Source organism: Polyodon spathula, chromosome 19, assembly GCF_017654505.1.
Source record: "Polyodon spathula isolate WHYD16114869_AA chromosome 19, ASM1765450v1, whole genome shotgun sequence".
NCBI lineage: Eukaryota > Metazoa > Chordata > Actinopteri > Acipenseriformes > Polyodontidae > Polyodon > Polyodon spathula.
In genome coordinates this window covers 16,623,230-16,646,341 of record NC_054552.1, presented here as the reverse complement: position 1 = coordinate 16,646,341, position 23,112 = coordinate 16,623,230, and the positions used below count along the sequence as shown (strand labels likewise).

Here is a 23,112-nt window from a genome sequence, read left to right as displayed (position 1 = left end):
TTCCTTTGGGAAAATAGAAACACCTGATACCATATGATAGTTGTGATGTAAATGTTATGTAATGAAAGCAGAAATATAAAGTTATGATTTTCTAAAAGTGGAAAGGCTAAGGAGAGTATGTTAGAATGTTCAACTAAATTGGCTTCCATGTTTGTTCTCTATGCTTTGCGGCAGACCTCCAAATCGTGTCCAAGCTCCGGCTACGCAGACCGTGACGTCAGACGCAGACGACCGTCTGCAATCTAGCCGTCAAAAAATCTTGAACGCTGCCAATGTTCCTGTCAGGACAATGGAGGAAGTCAGCAACTCCGATCACTTTTTTTTTTATTTTTAATTTTTTTAAAAAACTACTTTAGATGTGTCATGGCTGCAGTATAGGATATTGACCTTAAGTTTAGGCTTTGGGTGTTGGGAGAGGATTATTCATTTTTTATTAACAATAATATGATAACCAATCATAGTGCAGTGTCCTGACAGGAAGATTTGGTGGTACCTTAGTAAGGACAGCCGCTGCTGTAACTCTCCTGTCCCCTGGAAGCGGAAACAGCTGGGGTAGTTTGGGTAACTTCAAGCAGTCTGGAAGTCGTAGTTGAGTCGGTTTAACTAAGTAATTTTTAATATTTAATGTGCATGTCGGTAGTAGCGTGGAAGGGAATGAGGAATGAGGATACAGTCAAGTTACTAAAGATACAAAGGGAAAAGAAACAAGAGTGAGATGAGAGTCGAAAAAGAGAGAGAGATTCACTCCTAATACTACCGGAGAACCAAACCGTACAGGTGGGTGTGAATATATAATTACTGAATTATATAGGTAATATGCAATGAACGACTGTATAATGTATACACATATTGTACATTTTCTCATAACAGTACTGCTGTTCACATAAACATTAGATTTTAAAGTAGCGTTTGTTTATAATCATGGGCGGGTTTTCAGAGTAGTTTTGTTTTAAAGCCTATGGCAGTATTTTAATAAATAACTGCTTGCCATAATAACACCGTGTAACAATTTATTTTATTTTTTATTTTTTTTATTTTTTATTAGTTATTTCCTAATTGCTTATGCCTCAAAAGTATAGAAAATGGCTATTATTCCCCACAAACATTTACGAAAAAACTACTCACTTCTAAATCTTTTGTAGTCATTTTTGTATTACTTTAGTATAAATACATGTTAATTTGGATTCATATGTTGTTTTTTTCTGACTTTATGTGAACGAAAAGACACACATTTGCCCGTTTTCCCATTGGAAATAGTGATATTTTGAAATATCACTGTCCTGGTCACAAAAGCAAAGTTTGTGGGGAATAATAGCCATTTTCTATACTTTTGAGGCATAACACTTACTACCCAGGAACAAAAATGTTGTTACATAGTGTAAGACATACTAAAATGTATTGGATGTTCCTTTCTATAGCTGTCTCTTCAAAGCGAGGCTTCAAGAATGAATTCTTCTGTGTGTTGGGGTTGTTTTACATGTAAAATATGTCTAAGGTGTGTTTGTACTAGAGTTTGACTTGATTGTTCACTGCACTATTTTAGATTTAAAAAAATGCATTAAAGCCCCTTTCACACTGGCATGCTCAGCCCGGGTCAGGACCCTGTGTCATGCGCGTTGGCGACGCGGTTAAACACAGCTTTTAATAAAGCAGGGCTGACCTAGGTGACAGATGTAGGCACACAGTGTGTAAATCAGTGCCCCTGAAGCAGCTTGTTATGAGTGCTTCTAGCCAAGCTTAACAAGATTGAACCGTCTGCCCAAATGTTGATTAGAGCTTGCAGATGTTTCTTCATTGCTGCTGTGTCTTAAGCAACAAAATTATGGCTAGATAGAAACATTCCTTGCGGAAGTGAAACCTTCGTGTGTCAGTTATTTCGTCACCTTCAATTGACCGTCATGCTACGACCCATGTACTAGTTTCACACTACGCGGGATTGTGACCCCGGTACTCAGAACCCGAGTCGGGACCTGGGTAGGAGTGTCAGTGTGAAAGGGTCTTATGTCTGCTATCATAGCCTATTCCCTTGCTGAAGACAGATATAATAATGTCGATTCAGAGACCATGGCAAAACCAAGGTTATTCCTGGATGAATTCACAGAGATAGGATTATACCTGCAAATTACAGGAGTGCAAAAACTCCCTGGGCTGCAGAGACCTTTTTTGAAGTTGCCCAGAAGCCTTCAATTTGGTGCTTGTGATTCAGTGCTGATAAAAGGTGAGGACACAGCACTGGCAGCATTGCGGGCAGCCGGCCTTAGCCCTGACCTGCGCACTGCCTGCACGTCTTTTCAGCCTGTCCTGACCTGCGCACCGCCTGCACGTCTTTTTCAGGATGCCAGTCGTGCTGCTTCAGAACTGAAGTTACCTTTCCAATGCCCAATGTTGCTGAATACAGGTGCCATTTGCAGATGTGTTTTTGTAACCCTGTAATGAATGGTAATCGTTCACAATGGCGGTGAGACGCAGACTTGTACAGTAATTAATTGAACATGCCTTGTGACATTGATAGATCAGGATGTGTGACTCTCTGCAATATCATATTCTCTTGTTTGGAGGGGTGTGCTTGCTCAACCTGCTCAGAGTGCTTTACTAACCATTCTGCGCACTGTCGATCTGAGACCTGAATGAACCTGCTTGCACAGGTATGGGATGTGTGCCAGTGGAAACAGAGATTTATAAAATGATTTTCTCCAAGCAGTAAAGGGGAAATTAATTGGTCTGCTCTATGTATGTATTTGAAAATGTCTACTGTGTTTTTCACAGTTTAATACTAAACTGAACACTGTATAAATCTGTGTTGGTTCAGAATGAGTAACCTATTTGACAAAGGCATGCATCGTAATTGCAAAGACCACTTAGCCATTGCATTAGAATGTAACGTGTTACACGTTGGATCTTAGTCAGACTACTGGCAATCCCAAGATTTCTGATGATAGAATCACAATGGAAATCTGTTTCAAATGTTTGATGTAAGCAGTATTCATGTTGCTTAGTCAGTGCTAGAAGCAAACCTGTTTTCATCAAACATGTTTTTCTTAATTTCAGTAATGATGCTGTATTGCCTAAGGTTTCAACAGGTGTGGGGCTAGTAGATCCTATAAGATTTCTCGTCACATCTACATTGAGACAGATTCTTTGAACAAGGCTAAAGTAATGTGCAAGTTATGGCTATACTGATTTGTATGGAAACATGTGCAGTGCAAAATAGTTTTCCATGACCTGGCTGTAGTAGTCTCCTTATTTAACCCCCAGACTGCCACACATTTTTAGTAGACCCTAACTGTTCCTGAGCATGACATATCCCTTTTGAGTTATTGTGGGGATCGTTTCCAAAGCTTGTCATTTTTATTAAGACCATATGTCTCCAACCAACCTATTTAGGTATTGAAATAAATGTGCAGAGGACCAAACTGTATGATATGTATAAGGTAATAAGTACTGTAATTGTTGGGATTCCAGAGCTCGGATTTGAACACCATTCCATTCCCAGTACCTCACCTTAGCTTATTGGTGGTTTCGTTCTTGACGTTGCTTGTTTTTCACCTTAGTGTTCAACGGACTCTCACATATTTAAAAAGCATAGCATGTGCACTCTCCCACCTCAAAATAAATGATCATCAGCTCTGAAAATGAGAGAACCAGTATGAGATGCTAGGACTGATGTCATGCTTGATTCGTACCTGAATTCCATGCTGCTTTTGTTTCTCTACTGATCTAGACACACATGCTTTAAAAATAATCATGACATGCAAGAATCTTCCAGTCTGCTTGTTTTTAACATTGCTTTTATCCCTCGGTTTCAGGATCCCAGCAAAGTAAAGTGGACAGAGAGTGGAATGAAGCCCTTGGAGAAGAGTGGCCCATACATCGTGACCAAACCTCCCCCCATTCACCTCAAACTGCGTAAGTACTGACAATGATCTGCACTGCATGTGAATCTTAGGGCAAGTTTTTCCCTGTACAAATAAAAGTAGTTATTGATAACACAGACCATAATAAGTACACAAGAATAAAACACATCTATTGGAAGAAAACACTTCACAATGGATATTTTATATGGAAGTGATCCAGAATTCCAACAACAGCCCTTTGGAGTTGTATTTGATTTAGTTTTATATAGGCTACACGCTTATACAAGCATTATCCACTGTGTTCCAGCTGGTTCCTCCAGTGCAAGCTAGGTTAGAAATCAAACTGTACACAGACTGACATAGTCTGTAAGGAAAGGTAATGCTTGCTGCATAATGGGATAAACAATTGATTGAGTTCATTGAAAGCAGGCTACCGGGCTCCTGAGCTATTCTATCAAAATAGTCTATTTGTTGCACTGATATCTCATCAAATGAGACTAATGGCAAGCCTAAGATATTTGTGGTGCCGTGTCTTAACCTAATACACAGAAGTCTGATCATCAAAAAGCCTTGGGTATGCTAGTGGTTTGATTTTTATGCACTGTAATGTTTTCATGGATTGGCCCTGTTGCATATATCTGCAGATCAAAGCACTGGGCTGGTAATGGTAGAACTTGCATCACCTAGTGGTGATTTGTCAGAATTTAAGACAGTTTTATGACTACCCCTGTGCTTTACCACACCGTGTTGCACTGAAAAAAAATGTTTAACAAATGTGACTTGTGCATATTTAGTAAGCTGTAGTATAATCCTGACTCTTGCCTTGTATCATACCACGTGCACTACACTACAGTACTTGTGCACACCATATCGAGTGTACTGCAGTACTTGTGCACATCATATCGAGTGTACTACACTACAGTACTTGTGCACATCAATCAAAGCTCTACATCTCAGAACATTGTGGAACTCTGTCACAGCTCTACGTCTCCAAATATCATGTAACTCTGTCAAAGCTACATCTCGGGGGGGGTCCCCCAGAGTGGCTCATCTAGTTAAAGCACTGCCGCTGGGAGTGCAGGATGAGTCACACAGCTTGGACAGCGCCAGTTCATGTCCAGGCTATGCAAAGAGGGCAACCAGCAGGTATTGCTTTTCCTCATCATGCAAAAGCAAACCCTTCTGGCCAGACACCAAGCCCATTCAGTGGGTAAGAGGAAGGGCTGGTTTCTGTTCCCTGGAATCGGTAGCTCGCCCACCTCTGCTCTGGATTGATTAGTGTTAAAGCAATAACTTGAATGACACTGAGGCTGCGCAAGGGCTTCCTGCTGTGCTGATCTGGTCTGATTCTTTAGTCCCAATGAATGGACTCCTTACAATGGCTTGTGTTTCCCAGGGAATTTCTCCAGTTAGTTTAACTCTCCCTGCCTTGACTGTCTTGCAGAGAAGCACAGAGCGCAGGCTAGGAAGTCGCTAAAGAAAAAAGGAATGCTGGGAGGACCAATCGTCCAGCAGCCGAAGCTGGGAGCAAAGAGGTGCTGGGGGGGGGGGGTTAAATGTGCTGCATGAATATTTAATGTTTTATGTCATTTAAAGAGTAAGTAGCTTAAAATTACAGCATAATCATTTTGTTTACAGTCCCCTTCCCTTTTTATGGTGATACAGTCAGAGTGGTTGTAATTGTTTTTACTTTAATGTGCTTGAGTCTGAGTTAAGGAGGGTTTTTACAGTTAAAGTTGCCTCCCCAATGCATGTGTTATATAGGCTGTATCAACTAATGTGTATTTATAGATATACTGTGTTCTTCCAGCAATACAATAGGAAACTTAATCCAAACTAGCTAATGATGGCACAGTCTGCAACCTCTATGAAGAGACTTTGGCTGGTATACAGTGTCCTATATTGCATATATGAGGAGCAGGTCCTGAACTCACAGAAAGTCAATTTGACACAGGGTCATTCCGTGACAAATCACCCAACAGGTAACACCCTACCACCTCTGATCTACACCAAGCTCCGTGCTCAGGGTTATTCAAAAAACCAGTACATTTTCATCCTGATCAGGTCAAAATGGGGCTTATTTTGGACCCCCTAACCTTTTAATCAAATTGTTTTGAGCAAGTTGTCTTTTTGTTGGAAATTGAATAAGGAATCTAAAAATTATATTCAACTCATTTAAAAACAAATAGACTTAAGTAAAGTTACTCCTTAGAGTATTTAAACACCAGTAATACAAATCTGTCACATGAGTGGAAAGGTCAAACTCTCTGCTTCGCATGTTCAAAGCTATAGGAAGGTAATATTTGTTTTTGTTTAGTGTGACCAAATCAAAGATTCCATAAAATTCAGAATATTAAATAGCTGGAACAAAAGTCAGTAACCACTAAACTACATTATTTTTTTCAGCCTTTTTTGAAATGTTGGATTTCATACCCACTAGTTCAAGCCTCTTGAAGCTGAAGTGAGACTTGTGCATTGTACACTGCAGAGCATGTTCTCAAGGGGTATTCAGCATTGCTCATTCTTCTCTAGCCAGAAATACTGTCCTGATTTCCCCCTGGGCGCATGGATTTGATAAATATATCAAAGTCTCCAGGTTCTTCATAGAGGTTTTCAATCATTCCAATCTGAATTGTGTCTGCATAGATACAAGAAAATTCCATCTGCTATAAGAGCAGAGTCTGCCACAGCAAATATGTATTTTTATTTTAAGACATATCTCAGTTTCGATGCCTTATTCTCAGTGTCAATCTATCACACTTCCACTCCCTGGGTCATTTCACATCAGCAGGGTGAGGGTCTTCTGGGTCAAGTGCTGTTGTAAAGACTGCTTTAAGCATTGAAGAGGTGAGGAGAATTGCAACTGCTTGGTTTTTTCACATTTATTAAGTCCATGCACCCATGGGGGTAATCGGGGCATTATCTCCGGCTAGAGAAGGATGAACAATGTTGGGATACCCCTTAAAAACATGCTCTGCAGTGTTCAATACGCAAGAGCATTGCTCGATACCCCTTGGGAACATGCCCTGCCGTGTCTCACTTCAGTTTCTAAGCTTTTAAATCCAACATTTCTAAATGGCATATCATTTTTTTTAATCCTGTGCAATTTCCAGTACACCTAACAAGTCTGTAGATAGTAGTTTGAGTAAAATATTGATTAAAAGGTTGGTTCTGCAAGAGGCTACAACTTGTGGGTTTAAAATTCAATATTTCTAAAAAGCTGAATATAAATATTGTCTTTTACTGGTTATTGACTTTTTGTTCCAGCTATTTAATATTCAGAATTTTCTGGAATGCGGGAGGCAACATTTAATTTTTTTTCACAGCAAACTAAAAAAATAAAATGACGTATTCCCAATAAAAAGGCAACTAGCTCAAATAGTTTTGAGAGAAAGTTCGATTTAAAGGTTGAGGTGTCCAAAATTAACCACATATTGACCCCTTAACCTGATCAGTCTGAATTTTTATTTATGTATTTTTGCCTTTAACAGCACTGTGACTCCACAGACTTTTTATTTTATCTACAGTACTGTGCAAAAGTTTTAGGCAGGTGTGAAAAAATGCTGTAAAGTAAGAATGCTTTCAAAAATAGACATGTTAATAGATTATATTTATCAATTAACAAAATGCAAAGTGAGTGAACAGAAGAAAAATCTACATCAAATCAATATTTGGTGTGACCACCCTTTGCCTTCAAAACAACATCAGTTCTTCTAGGTACACTTGCACACAGTTTTTGAAGGAACTCGGCAAGTAGGTTGGCCCAAACATCTTGGAGAACTTGCTGATGCAGTATAACTACCTTGTGTCTTGTTGCTGTGCTCAGTCTTGCCATGGTGTATGACTTTTGACAATAAACTGTCTTCTGCAACCTCACCTTGTTGGCTGAGTTTGGCTGTTCCTCACCCAGTTTTATTCCTCCTACACAGCTGTTTCTGTTTCAGTTAATGATTGTGTTTCAACCTACATATTGAATTGATGATCATTGGCACCTGTTTGGTATAATTGTTTAATCATACACCTGATTATATGCCTACAAAATCCCTGACTTTGTGCAAATGTACCTAGAAGAATTGATGTTGTTTTGAAGGCAAAGGGTGGTCACACCAAATATGGATTGGATTTAGATTTTTCTTCTGTTCACTCATTTTGCATTTAGTTAATTGATAAATATAATCTATTAACATGTCTTTTTGAAAGCATTCTTACTTTACAACATTTTTTCACACCTGCCTAAAACTTTTACACAGTAATGTGTGTGTGTGTGTGTGTGTGTGTGTGTGTGTGTGTGTATATATGTACTGAGTGTCCAAAACATTAGGAACACCTGCTGTTTCCATGAAATAGACTGACGAGGTGAGTCCAGGTAAAAGATATGATCCCTTATTGATGTAACCTGTTAAATCCACTTCTGTCAGTGTAGATGAAGGGGAGACAGGTTAAAGAAGGATTTTTAAGCCTTTCCACAATTGAGACATGGATTGTATATGTGTGCCATTCAGAGGGTAAATGGGCAAGACAAAAGATTTAAGTGCCTTTGAATGGGGTATGTTAGTAGGTGCCAGGCACGCCGGTTTGATGAGAGGCCAAAGGAGGCTGACACGAATTGTGCAGAGCGACAGACGGGTTACGGTTAGTCAACTGACAGTCCAGTACAAGATTGGTGCAGAAAGACCCATAAAAGATTGCACAACTTGTCGTACCTTGACACGGATGGGGTATGGAAGCCAACGACCTAACAGAGTTCCATTTCTTTCAGCAAAACGCAAGAAACTGCGGTTGCAGTGGGCTAAGGAATGAAAACACTGGACACTGAAGGATTGGAAAAACATAGCTGCTGTTTCACACTGGTGGGAGGACTAGGGTATGGAGAAAACCACATAAGTACATGCATCCATCATGCCGCGAGTCAACATTACAGGCTGGTGGTGGTGGTGTGATGGTGTGGGGTGTGTTTTCATGGCACACATTGGGCCCCTTGATAAAAGTGGAGCAACGTTTGAATGCCACAGGATGTCTGAACATCATTACCAATCAGGTGCTGCCCTGAAGGGCAGCAGTGTATCCATCTGCTAATGGATTTTTTCAGCAGGATAATGCCCCATGCCACAAGGCTAGGACTGTCCAGGAGTGGTTCCACAAACATGACTGTGAATTCAGCTTACTACAGTGGCCTGCCCAGTCACCAGTTCTCAATCTAATTGAGCATCTGTGGGATGAGATGGAACAAGCTATTCGGAGTAGAGATCCACTACCAGCCAACTTGACAATTGTGGGCAGCATTGGAGTCAAGATGGGCCAGCATCCCTGTGGAACGCATTCAACACCTTTTAGAGTCCTTGCCCCGACGAATTGAGGCTGTTCTGAAGACAAAAGGGGGTGCAACTCAATATTAGAAAGGCTTTCCTAATGTTTTGTACACTGTGTGTGTGTGTGTGTGTGTGTGATATATATAAATAATATCATAGCAAGTTCAGGGAAAAATAATCAAAAAGACAACATAATAATTAAGACTCCTTAAAATACAAATGATTTCATTTCAAACAGGAGAGTGGGACAGAGCTGCTGCAGCACCTTGTGGTTATCTTTTGTATTGCACCCTAATAGAAAAAAAGCTGATCCAGTGCATTTATACCCAGCTGTGGATTATCCGGATTTTTTTTAAAGATCAGAGAGTACAACTGTACAGATACAGGGGGTTTGTTGTACATCCCATGGCAAGAAGTTGTAGTGAAAGCTGAGTGCACAGCCATGCTGTGTATTGCATCACTGCTTTTTTAAGACTAAAATGATTTTCAACATTTCCTGTCCTTTCCTCCATGTTGGTTCACCATGCTTTCTTTGCTCAGAACATACTTTGCTGATCTGCTTTACTGAAACTGTAGGGGATGAAGGTGATTGACAAGCACACATTTACTGTGTACAGATTTGGGAAGTGTACTTTTGCAGACCAACATGGAGAAAAAGTATTAGAAATAAGAATGGACTTCAGGGTCAGTGATAAAGGGACTGAAGGCGCTCGCTCCCTTTTGAGGGGTACATGTTTGTTTTTGCTTTTGTGTAAATGTAAAGAGTAGGTGTGTTTAAATGCCATGTTGCTTATGTGAAGTTTGCAGTCATGATTATTTAAATGCCATGTTGCTTGTGTGAAGTTTGCTGTCATGCTGAGCAGAGATGCAGCTGTTAGGATTTTCCTAAACCGAACCCCACATTTTCATAAAATTCCAAACCTAACCGAAACAAACTGTTTGTTTTTTTTCGTCAGTCTTGGCGCTAAGCGGCTGCATTTTCAACAGCAGCTCATTGCACATTGCTGCATTAGACTGTATTTTATGTTAACATCCCTTAGTCATTGTAATATGGTAACATATTGCCATCGATAGGGATAACCACGGCTTCACACAGAGTCTGGGTATTCAGCTGTCTAGGGCTGTTTTTCTTTTTGGGCCTGTCGATTTGAAAGGTAGTGGTGCAGTACTAGAAGTAAAAAGCTGATGCTGGAAGTTTGAGTTAATAATTAAATGAGATGCTTATGCGAACAGGTCAGTTTATTCTTAAGGTGGCTTCATTTACTGTGCAGACATTTCATGAGTTTAATTTGTCTGATTGCTTTGTTACTGCATTCTGTCAGTATATTGGTCTAATCCATAGAGTCACATGGATTATAGTAACAAGCTGTAATAAACGAGCGTACAAAACAGTAACTTTTCTAGGAAGGCTTGCTGCTAGCTATTTTTAGTGTTTTGCTGATCATGGTGACATTCTTTTTAGAAACTATTTTCAAAGGCTGCCGCGCAGTGACATTGAAGCCAACATGTGGATTAAATAATTGCAATTTTGAAAACCATGAGCTGCAGTTCTACACTGATGTTGTTAGCCTCTTCCAATCATCCGCAACAACAATGGGGGTACCGGGAAAATAGTACGTCAAAGGTTATTGTCTCAACACTACTGTATTCATTCTACATTGTCTAATTGTATAATACATTGAGTGATGCAGTAACACTGTTTTGAGCTTATTTATCACAGTTAAATGACATGTGTGGATGTTCCAGTCCCTTGGCTGAAAAAATGCAGTTGGTTTTTTGTAGTTAAACTTTTTCATTTTGGTTTTACAAAAACTGATTGGAAGTCAAACAGCTGAAAATTGATTTAAAACCTAAATCGCTCCTAACAGACTTGCATCCCTAATTGTGCAGTTACTCCAGTAGTATGTTTTTGTTTGTGATATCAGTTGATGTGTTTTGACTGTGGGCTCAGAAGTTGCTCTTCAACCACAAACATAAGTAATGTATGGAAGACCAGCAAGTGTGTTTATATTAGTGAGCACCAGCACAATATAGAGCACAGCACTGTGTTGTTCCAAGATGACCCTATCTTCTATAAAGACTCTTTGGATGACCTACCCTACAGTACATATATCTGTGGCAGGCAACCACTGCTGAAGAGCAGGTCCTGAACGCACCATAATACAGACTTACGAAAAGAATGTAACACAGTATTGGAGTCATTGCAAGTGGAACCACTTCGAGTGATTTCAGACACCATAAAAACGAAAGGGGATATTGAAGCTTTGTACCCCCAATTCTAAGCCCTTTTTAATCCTTACTTTCACCCTTGTGTATTTTTGTAAATGTAAGAATGTAATGTGAATGCTGTAATATCTGTGTGTTCTGCTGTAATATTCACAGGAGTGTGAAGTTCAATAAGGGGTACTCTGCTTTGAGTCAGAATGCTGAGGACCCACTTGTGTCCCTGGATTCAGACAGGTATGTTTATTTTCATATGCTTTCTCTTTCATCAGCAGAAGCATGATAGCTGAACCTGATCATGAGATGAATATCACTTGTATGTTTTTGTAACCCATCTGCCACGATCTCAACTGCTTAAATGCTAATGTTTTCATTGTTATGAAAATTCCTTTGGCAAAGTCTAGCAGTACCTTTCCTTTGACCTCGGATGGCTTAGTAACTACATCCTCTTGTGGTTCTCTAGATCAAGTTCAGTCATGGGTATCTACAAAATACAAAAAAGCATAAACCACTATAGTGCTACATTGTTTAAACCTCTTTCTATATCAGTGATACAGACTGCATGCTTGAGTCTATACAGTGGATTTACAAGGGACTGATCAGTAATCATTTCCACGATATGAATTGGAATTCTGTCTTTCACTGAAGGCCATATCAGAGATGGAGATCTCTTTACATTTGTTTTACAACCCTTTTGATCTGATCCTTGATTTGATGCCCTCAGGACCCCAGCTCTATTATAACCGCTTTCTTGAACTTGAATTTAGCAATAAAGAACACAAGGAAATAAATTATTGTGGATTTTAGGATAGCAACATTGATCTCTCAAATGCTTCCTCTATACTCAGATTGTAGATAAAGATGCAAGTTTTCATTATTGCTATTCAGTTTTCCCAGCTGCATGTAGTTCAACATTTACCTATACCCTCCAAGCCAATCAAAATTCAGTGCAGTTTAATTTAGATTTGTGCATAGGAAAGGCTTGCAGCATAGCCCTTCTAATGTCTCTTCTATTTGGTTCCAGTGAAGTTGAGCTGGAGCCTCAACACTCCTCCGGATACTCCTCTGCAGAGGTGGGTCCTGCTGTCTTACCTTGGTTGCCCTCTGAGGGTTACTGATCCCAGGTGTACAGCCACGCCTACTAGCATCCCCTAGCTGTGCACGACGCTACAGCCACGCCTACTGGCATCTCCTAGCTGTGCACGACGCTACAGCCACGCCTACTGGCATCTCCTAGCTGTGCACGACGCTACAGCCACGCCTACTGGCATCTCCTAGCTGTGCACGACGCTACAGCCACGCCTACTGGCATCTCCTAGCTGTGCACGACGCTACAGCCACGCCTACTGGCATCTCCTAGCTCTGCACGACGCTACAGCCACGCCTACTGGCATCTCCTAGCTCTGCATGACGCTACAGCCACGCCTACTGGCATCTCCTAGCTGTGTAGTACTCTACAGTCACGCCTGCTAGCATCTCATTAGCTGTGTAGGACAAATTCTAGTGTTTTTGCATGGGCGTCTTTTAAGTGCATTGTTCCAGGGCTGTCCAACAAGGTGAACTGCATGTATTTTTGGCAGGGAATTGATTTAGTAAATTGACCTTTTTATTTTTTAGATGTTTGGTTAAAATGTGTTTGCATGTAGAAATTCAAATTTGGATAACAATTAAAATTCATTAAATTGTACATTAAAGCCATCTGTGTTTCACATGGATATTTCTGATAACATTTCGACTCCATAGTAAAGAGCACAGACAGGCCCCTCTGCAATATTGACTCTCTTCCTCCGTGCAGGTAAACCAGGACTTGAACCGGCAGCTTCTGCAGGACGGCTACCACCTGGATGAGATTCCTGATGATGAGGACTTGGACCTGATTCCACCCAAAGCCGTGGGGTCCCCCTCATGTGTGTGCTGCTGTGATGAGAGCCTCTCCTGCTCTATTCAATAATACTGACTAGAGGCAGGGGGCATATTGGACACTTTGCACTGTGGTAGAGTCTTTGAAGAGTTTAAAACAAACTAAATGCCCATCCAACACCTTTTTCAAATATACAGTGCTCCCCATTCTAATGTAGCACTTCATAGCATGGAATCGGTTGTAAGGCGGCATGGTCCTGCTCCCATTTGCCCCATAATGCCAGTACAGGAGCACTTTCTACCTGTTACAATGTGGAACACAAACGGCACGTTCTTGTAACAATGACTCCCCACTACAGCGTTCTAAAGGCAGAACGTGCAATCAGCCTTGCTTTGATACCCATGGCATTAAACCAAACAGAAAGCAGAGTTAAACCACAGTAAACTGTCAGATCCTTCTGGAGTATTCAAGTAATAACCATACTGATCATGACACTAAAACCAAAGCAGCCTGGTTGTAAGGGGGCGCTATGATTTGAATACACCGCAAGAAAAAGCAGACAGCCTCGTTTTTAGTCCATAAATAATACATATTCTTTTGAAACAAAATCCTTCCGTTATGTTAAAAACAGTATTTCCAGGAGAGGTGTTGAATGACATTGAGTAACTGCACAATTTTAATGCATGGGGTTCTTCAAACCCAGAGTACAGGGCTACGACACAAGTACAATAGAAAAGCTGTTCTTTACGTCTTCAGCTGCTTTCACAGTCATTCTGCAACACTACACGGCAGCGTTGTGCCCCCTTTTAGTATTATCAGCTGACAGTGGTTCTGTAATTGGAGTTATACCCACAAACGGTTAGTCGGAAATGTCTTTTGTTGCATGTGTTCTTTTGAGAGTGCTTGGACTTCAAACTCTAAAACATTGTAAATCTAGTAGGCAAGTGATGTCACAGGAGAACCTTTGAACATGTTATTAGTCTTCTACATAAAGTTGTGTTCTCATCGAAGGGGTGGGGAGTTGGGGTGTTGTCTTATTTTTTTTTATTGTGTTGATATCCAAGATTGTATTCTGTATGAGCTCCTATCATTAGTATCCTGTCTTGGGTAGTATCACCAAAAGTTCTAAGCAGCTGTACTGAGGTTAGGAGCTCATACAGCACACAATCCTAAAGCGTTAAAAACATTTTCTAGCATCCTAGTATAACCACATTCTCCCCTTAATGTTCTGTTGTTGATCTAAAATGCATTTCCTCTTTGACTCTGGTAAAGCCAGTTCCCTTTCAATGGAATGACAACCATTACTGAATGGGAAGAGCCCTCTCTGACAGCCAATCACTGAGCATATATAAAAAAGCTGCCTTATCAGGGCCCTGCTGTGAGGGGGAAGTCCCTCCCACCTCCTGCTGAAGAGGGACGTCCTCACAGCAGCATATCGCCATTTTCTCTCTCACTTCACTGAGACAGGTCACAGATTGGTTTGTGCTTTCTTTGTCTGAATTTGGCTAAATTTGGTTTAATACAGTCAAATTTAATTTATCCACGGTAGAATCCAGTTTTTGAGAGTGCTCCTGCCTGATTCTTGCGTCAGTTTACTGACTAGAACTGGTTTCGACCCCTCTTGAGATTGATAAGAGGCCATTGCTTTCTTTCACTGCATGAGGCTTTGTGTAGTTTTCAGATAGTGTGGAGAGCTGTTCTGGTGCTGTAAGGAGCCCCCTCGGGCTCGCGGTGTTGTCCTCTATGCCAATTTAATCGGCCACAGCAACCACAATAAAAATATAAAAAAAAAACAGCTCGGGCTTAGCGCCCCTCTCAAGCCTCGGGCTCACCTAGTGCGGCTCCGCTTGCCCTCGGCGACCACGTCGACTGAATAGGTTGCGTATCCTAGCATCGACCGCACTTTTCCTGCCGATCTTGAGGCTTGAAGAAACAGAGCCTACCCGGTCCTGATTGACTCTGTGCCACCTACAGCCCAGCGGCGACCGCGTCTACCATCGGCACAGACTGTTCGGCACCGACAGCGCAGCAGCCCCGCCTAAGACGCCATGTCAGTACAGTCAACAGTCCGACCAGTGCATGAAGAAGCTGCCTAGACAATGACGAGCACTTGTCCTGTGCCAGATGCTTGGGGCCAGAACATGTAGCCAAAGCACTGGCGGGTGAGAAGTAAGTGCAGGAGTACCGCCCTATCCCAATGGAGTCCCCTTCCCCCCCCGAGCCAGGGAAGAATGAGGTCCGTGCTCCAAGGTCCGGTTAGGTTAGGTCAGGCATCAGGCAGGTCTCTATCGGCACTGCTAGCCGCGCGCAGACACCTCTGGCTAACTCAGGCCAAGGTTGTCAAGACCGAGAAGGCAGCACTACTAGATTCCCCTATTACACCGGGGCAGACGTTCGGAGCGACCGTTGATGTGAGCCTTGAAAGGTCCCACAAGGCCACGGAGGTTGCTTCGAAGTTCTTGCGCCTTCCTGCCTACCGCCAGCGCCCAAGGTGGCATTCACAGCCTGCTGGGGCAACAGGGCCTGAACGCCGCTCGCCACCCCAAAACAGACAATCACGCAGAGGCAGAGCCGGCGGCAAGGGACCACCGCCGACCAGGGGTAACCAGTTCTCTGATTGGAGACCGAGGCCGGGGCATAAGAAAGACCCACCCCCTCCCAAGCCCAAGGGAGACCACCCCTGAGGGGCCCCGGCTGCCACCAACCCCCCTCACAACTGCTGACCAAAGGCAACGACCCATGGCTAAGCTGCATCCAGGACTCCTGGGTGCTATCGAGACACGGATATGCTCTTCAATTCCGCTTAATTCCGCCACCTTTGAACCAGCGAGCGCGATACTCCTTCACCAGGAGATCGCCAATCTTCAACAGAAGAATACTGTGCGCTTGGTAGATCCAAGCAATGCCCTCAGAGGCTTTTACTGCAGGTACTTCCTGATGCCCAAGAGAGATGGCGATTTCAGACCTATTCTGGACCTCAGGATCCTCAATTTGTTCCTCTATAAAACAGAGGAAGTTCAACATGTTGACAGCACAGCATATCCTCCAGTCCGTCCAACCGGGCTACTGGTTGGCATCGATCGACCTTCAAGACTCCTACTTCCATGTCCCGATCTGTCCCATGTACAGAAAGTATCTGCGCTTCGCCTTTCACGGCAAAGCGTACGAATTCTGCGTGCTACCATTTGGCTTCTCGCTTGCGCCCCGCACATTTTCAAAGTGCATGGATGCAGAACTGGCTCCACTCAGGCTGAACTATCTGGACGATTGGCTAGTTTGCACGCATTCCAAAATGCGCAGAGGCGCTCGCAAAACAGGTCATAGATCATGTGAAGAAGTTTAAGTCTCTCAATACATCAACAGAAGAGCAACTTCATGCCGTCTCAGGCCACAGTGTTCCTGGGGATCAAATTGAACTCTGAGCATGCTTCCCTCACTGTCGGAAGACAGGATTCGGTCGTTGGAGGCCACACTACCTATTCAGAGAGAACACTCTCCTGCAGGCGAAGTATATCAAAGGTTGTTGAAGCTGATGGCAGCCACCTCGAGAATACTTCAACTAGGGATGCTGAGAATGCGCCCGGTTCAAGCCTGGGTGAATACGGTCAAGGTGCACCCGTTCTGAGATCGGTACTGGCTCGTGCATGTGTCCAGACAATGCCGGAAGAGACTGGAGTGGTGGCTCCGTCCTTGCAATCTGTGCCTCAGATCTCTCCTTGGATCCCCTCGCAGAAGGAAAGTGCTCACTACAGGCACCTCCAACCTGGGCAGGGGAGCAGTCTGGAATGGGAGAGGAATAAGAGGTCAGTGGAAGGAACATTGGCAGCAAGCGCACATAAATGCCCGAGCTGCAAGCAGTGAACCTGGCGTTATCTCATTTTCGCCAGCAGTTAGTGCACAAACATGTGCTGGTCTGGACGGACAGTATTACAGTGGCAGCCTACATAAACCACCAAGGCGGCCTGCGCTGGCCGGGCTTTCACCACGCAGCGCACAGACTGTTCTGGACGCACAGAAACTTGCGTTCCATCAGAGTCCACTCATTGCCCCCTGTGTTTCTCCACAGAGAGAGATGGGGGGCCCCCCTAGGAGTAGACGTGCTAGCTCACCGCTGGCCACAGGGGCTCTTGTATGCGTTCCCTCCGCCTCAATTATTACCCCTGACACTAGAGAGGATCAGACTCCCCTGGTTTGCTCTCCTGTCCGATATGACGGGTCTCCTGCCACTCAAAGACCTCCTGAGCAAAGCGGAGGGGTTATTATGGCACCCAAACCCAGCCCAGCTCCAACTCTGGGTCTGGCCGTTGAACTATTCAGACGAGGCTTGCCAGATGCAGTAGTAGAAACACTACAGTCTGCTAGGGCGCCGAACACTAGAGCACAGTACTCGTACAAATTGAAAGTTTTCCAAGACTGGTGCCTTGCCAAAGGTCACAATCCTGTCACCTTCCCTATTGAGATGATATTAACACCTGTCCGCGGGGACATGTTTCCTGGCAGTACAATTTCTTAAAGGGGCGCGGAGGCTTCTTTCTCCCATGAAAAGTATGGTCCCCAAGTGGGATCTAGAACTGGTTCTGCGGCTCATTATGGGTCCCCCATTCGAGCCCATGGCGTCAGCAGAATTGCGTCCCATTTCCTTGATGGTGGCGTTTTTAATAGCCATTACGTCATCCAGACGTGTAAGTGAGCTTCATGCGCTGTCCATCAATGACACATGCATGGCTTTCATGGGAAATGACTCGGGGGTAACATTAAGAACAAATCCAGCCTTTTTGCCAAAGGTGGTATCTTCATTCCATATTAACCAACCAGTGGTTTTGGAAACTTTCAGATCTCCCCCGCACGAGTCAGAGGAGGACCGTAGACAGCACAAGCAATGCCCAGTTCGGGCTCTGCGCTGTTACCTGGATAGGACAGCGTCCACGAGACAGTCCAACCAGCTGTTTTTCTGTTATGGGTCCCGCTCTAGCGGTCAGGCCCTATCGAAGCAATGTTTAGCGCACTGGGTGGCAGATGCGATACGCTTGGTGTATAAACAGACAGACTCCCCATTTCCGGGGGAAGTTATGGCCCATTCCACCAGGGGCCAGGCAACTTTATGGGCTTTCTTTCATGGTGCCTCCTTAGATGAGTTATGCAATGCTGCTATATGGACAAGTAGACAGACATTTGCGTGTTTTACCACCTTGATGTGCAAACTGAGCGAGACCCTCTCTGGGCTCTAGGGTGTTGCAGGAGGCATGCCCTTAGGTGTCATGTGGGCACTGAGGCTATCGCTGTGAGGCTGTACTGTCGGTAATCTGGAGCCATGACAACTTTGGTACAGCTTCCCATTCGGTAATGGTTGTCATTCCATTGAAAGGGAATGTTGGGTTATTGTCATAACCCTGGTTCCCTGAAGGAGAATGACAACCATTACTCTTTTGAGGTCTTGTCCCCAGCTGACCTCTGTTTTCGAAAGAAAATGGCGATATGCTACTGTAAGGACGTCCCTCTTCAGCATGAGGTGGGAGGGACTTCCCCCTCACAGCAGGGCCCTGATAGGGCAGCTTATGTATGCTCAGTGATTGACGGGTCAGAGAGGCTCTTCCCATTCGGTAATAGTTGTCATTCTCTTTCAGAGCACCAGGGTTATGGTAATAACCCAGCGTTATCCTGCCGCAATGCCAATGTTGGCCCTTCATCTCGCCTGTTTACTGCATATGTTATGTTATAAGTAATAGAAACTCTTTGTCCCTTGCATATTTTCCTTTTGTGTACTGAAGCATAGAGCATATGAGGATCAAGACGAGTCCTATTACTTGAACCGTATACATTTGGATTGTCATTCTTTCCTCTCTGGTAGATCAAAGAATGTCAGAGTAAAGGGTTTTACCTGAAAGCAAATAGATGAACCAGAGAGTGATGTGCTAATGTTTTGTAAATCCCGGGTCTTGTTTACTCATATTGCCTACCTTGAAACTGTAGTTACATTCTGCACATAGAGCACCCTTTTTTTGTGATATACCAGACTCTTTTTTTTTTTTTTTTAGGAGGTGTTACTGAAATGAAAATATGATACTAACTTTAATTATAATTCTAGCCAAGCCTATACCTAAATACCTATTGGTAAGTGAGAACTGCTAAATGGAGTTTACCATCCAGGGTTAACGGCAGATTGATTGTATCCTAAACTGTATTTTCTGTTTGCATAAGCCATTTACTGAAAGTGGGATTACTGTAGTGGATAAAGTCCTGTGTCTTGCAACATCATGAAAGCTCCAGATTGCCTGTAGTTTCTTCTATTTTTTTTTTTTTTTTTTTGAAGATGAAGTGTCTGATATGCTGTGTTGTAAATCCGTATAGAGACTGTTGTCATAATTTTGATATTTACCAGTTTAACTGTTACAGAAAAGAACTATGTTACTGTATAGAAAATAGGATATGGAGCCACAGAACCATTCAAGCCCACAGGTATTCTGTGGATACAGACATGCTCAAATTTGTTGGTACCCTTACATCTCATTGAAATAATGCTTCATTCCTCCTGAAAAGTGATGAAATTAAAAGCTATTTTATCATGTATACTTGCATGCCTTTGGTATGTCATAGAATAAAGCAAAGAAGCTGTGAAAAGAGATTAATTATTGCTTATTCTACAAAGATATTCTAAAATGGCCTGGACACATTTGTTGGTACCCCTTAGAAAAGATAATAAATAATTGGATTATAGTGATATTTCAAACTAATTAGTTTCTTTAATTAGTATCACACGTCTCCAATCTTGTAATCAGTCATCCAGCCTATTTAAATGGAGAAAAGTAGTCACTGTGTTGTTTGGTATCACTGTGCACCACACTGAACATGGACCCAGAGAAAGCAAAAGAGAGAGATGTCTGAGGAGATCAGAAAGAAAATAATAGACAAGCATGGTAAAGGTAAAGGCTACAAGACCATCTCCAGGCAGCTTGATGTTCCTGTGACAACAGTTGCAAATATTATTAAGAAGTTTAAGGTCCATGGAACTGTAGGCAACCTCCCTGGGCGTGGCCACAAGAGGAAAATCGACCCCAGGTTGAACAGAAGGATAGTGCAAATGGTAGAAAAAGTACCAAGGATAACTGCCAGAGATACAAGCAAAACTCCAAGGTGAAGGTACGTTAGTTTCTGATTGCACCATCCATGGCTTTTTGTGTGAAAGTGGGCTCCATGGAAGAAGACCAGGAGGACTCCACTTTAGAAAGAAAAACATAAAAATGGCAGACTGGAATCTGCTAAAATGCATATTGACAAGCCACAATCCTTCTGGGAGAATGTCCTTTGGACAGATGAGTCAAAACTGGAGCTTTTTGGCAAGTCACATAAGCTCTATGTTCACAGACGAAAAAATGAAGCTTTCAAAGAAAAGAACACCATACCTACAGTGAACATGAAGGAGGTTCGGTTATGTTTTGGGGCAGCGTTGCTGCGCCTGGCAGAGGGTGCCTTGAATCTGTGCAGGGCACAATGAAATCTCAAGATTATCAAGGCATTCTGGAGCGAAACGTACTGCCCAGTGTCAGAAAGCTGTCTCGGTCGCAGGTCATGGGTCCTCCAACAGGTTAATGACCCAAAACACACAGCTAAAAGCACTCAAGAATGGATAAGAACAAACCATTGGACTATTCTGAAGTGGCCTTCTATGAGTCCTGATCTGAATCCTATCGAACATCTATGGAAAGAGCTGAAAAGTGCAGTCTGGAGAAGGCACCCATCAAACCTGAGACAGCTGGAGCAGTTTGCTCAGGAAGAGTAGGCCAAACTGCCTGTTAACAGGTGCAGAAGTCTCACTGAGAGCTACAGAAAACGTTTGATTGCAGTGATTGCCTCTAAAGGTTGTGCAACAAAATATTAGGTTAGCGGTCCCATCATTTTTGTCCATGCCATTTTCATTTGTTTTATTATTTACATTATTATGTTGGGAATACAAAATCAAAAGCAAAGTCTGATTTCTATTAAATATGGAATAAACAATGGTGGATGCCAGTTACTTTTGTCAGTTTCAAGTTATTTCAGAGAAAATTGTGCATTCTTTGTTTTTTGTGGAGGGGTACCAACAAATTTGAGCACATCTGTATGTACTAATGTTCGAAATTGCTTTCTACATTTCATCGGGGGATGGAAGAAATTGAGGGATCTGCAATATATGAAGTGTGTGCGAGGCTCCAGCCTTGCTTTCTGTCCATCTGTAATTTGGTTCTGTGTGTAGGGTTTGATTTTCTGTTTTGTTATATGTATATGTTGTATTATTCTTCATACAATCATGTATATCTATTGTATTTTACAAACAGTGCAGTCTGTAGCTGCTTTACCTGCACTCTGTACTATGCAACTGACCTGACAATCTTGTCTCTAAACTCTTTTCTAGTGTAAGACCCCCTAAATGTTTTTGAGTGATGAATGCAGTAATTAGATTTATCCTTTTTATAGTTACATTGAAAAAACTTGAATCTTTGTATTTAACATTCATTTTGTGTTGCTGTTTATAAATAAAGCATGTTATGTTATCCACTGCTTTTGTAATGTGTACACACAGCAAAACCCATTTAACATCAGTCATGTTAATGTGCCCTCCTCTTATCAGCACATTGAAGTGTCCAGGTCAGGGTAGAACAGGAGCCAGTGGGTACACACACAATAATGTCACTGGTTGTTATGAAGTCCTGGTTCGTATTGCTCTCATTTCAACCCCACTTAATAGCACTTGAATACAAGCATGTATAATACCTACATGTAAGTAATTATTGAAATGTACTGACCAAAGTACAGTAGCACAATACATCACAGAGAACTCTGCAGTGTGTGTTTTCTGTGTAGTGATAAGAAATTCTATTAATGAACATTAAAGTTACCACTGTAATACCTGCAATACTATATTTAAGTTCCACAGCAAACAAGGCATTTGTTGTATCACTTGTCTGCTGAAGGTCAGCTCCACTTGTCCCCATTTCTTCTCGGTGCATTAGAGGTGATGTTTAAGGGGTTTGACTATATAAACCCTAGCATTTAAAGGGTATGCACTAGGCTGCTACTGCATCCTGGGAAATAGTGAGGAAACTTTTCAGAATTGTTTATTTTTTTCTTTTCTGTCCACCACCCTGTTCTGTAAAGTCAAGCCAACGGGACAAATGGTGAAAAACAAGCTGACCTACGGATTAAGCCTTTCCAATATAATGATCTCTCCATTATAACAAAAAAAATACATATACAAAAGGTAGATAAACGACTGACCCAGGATGGATATTGATAGTTGTGGTTGGCAATGATACGGCAGTTTTGGGTTTAGCCCTCATCTCTGACTAGTGGTTGTTGCAAACCTATTTTCATAAGTCTTACCTGTTGTGCACGTCCATTCACCATAGGTTTGAAAGAAACACGTTGGACATGGTTCATTTTTAAACATAACTTATTCTACGCTAGGGATACACACGTTATATCAATTTTACATTTTAAAACATGATATCTAGTACTTTGCTAGGTTAAAGTAGGATCTCAGTTTGCTTTCCTTCCAGGAAATGTGTTACTGCTTCACTTCATATGTCTGTTCACCTCAGCAGTGTCTACTGTCTACAAAGCATGTCAGTCATCAGGGGAAGCAGATATGATCAGTTGGTCACTGATATGAAAGAAGGCACTGAAAGGATGGGGGCACTTTTACACCTGGAAATTGCAGCCCGATCTGAAAGCATAGCCAGTAATCACATCACATTTGTTTCTTTCCAAACTGCACACTCAAAGTGTACAAGTAAGGATTACGGCAGTATTTTATCAGCTACAATCACTTTAGGCAGTTTGTCTCTGGTGTGCAAATGGATTTATTGCCTTGGGCCAACATAATAACACT

At 42.4% G+C, this 23,112-nt stretch overlaps 1 protein-coding gene across 1 annotated transcript; it reads left to right on the top strand.

Annotated features, from left to right (window-relative positions):
• The first annotated feature begins 259 nt into the window (after window positions 1-259).
• Window positions 260-13,714, top strand: LOC121295054 (protein FAM219B-like). Its single transcript, XM_041219350.1, has 6 exons — window positions 260-777; window positions 3,807-3,906; window positions 5,299-5,389; window positions 11,546-11,623; window positions 12,411-12,459; window positions 13,182-13,714. Exons 2-6 carry the CDS (start codon window positions 3,840-3,842, stop codon window positions 13,335-13,337), a joined length of 441 nt encoding a protein of 146 aa, XP_041075284.1. The 5' UTR covers window positions 260-777; window positions 3,807-3,839; the 3' UTR covers window positions 13,338-13,714.
• The last annotated feature ends 9,398 nt before the right edge of the window (window positions 13,715-23,112 follow it).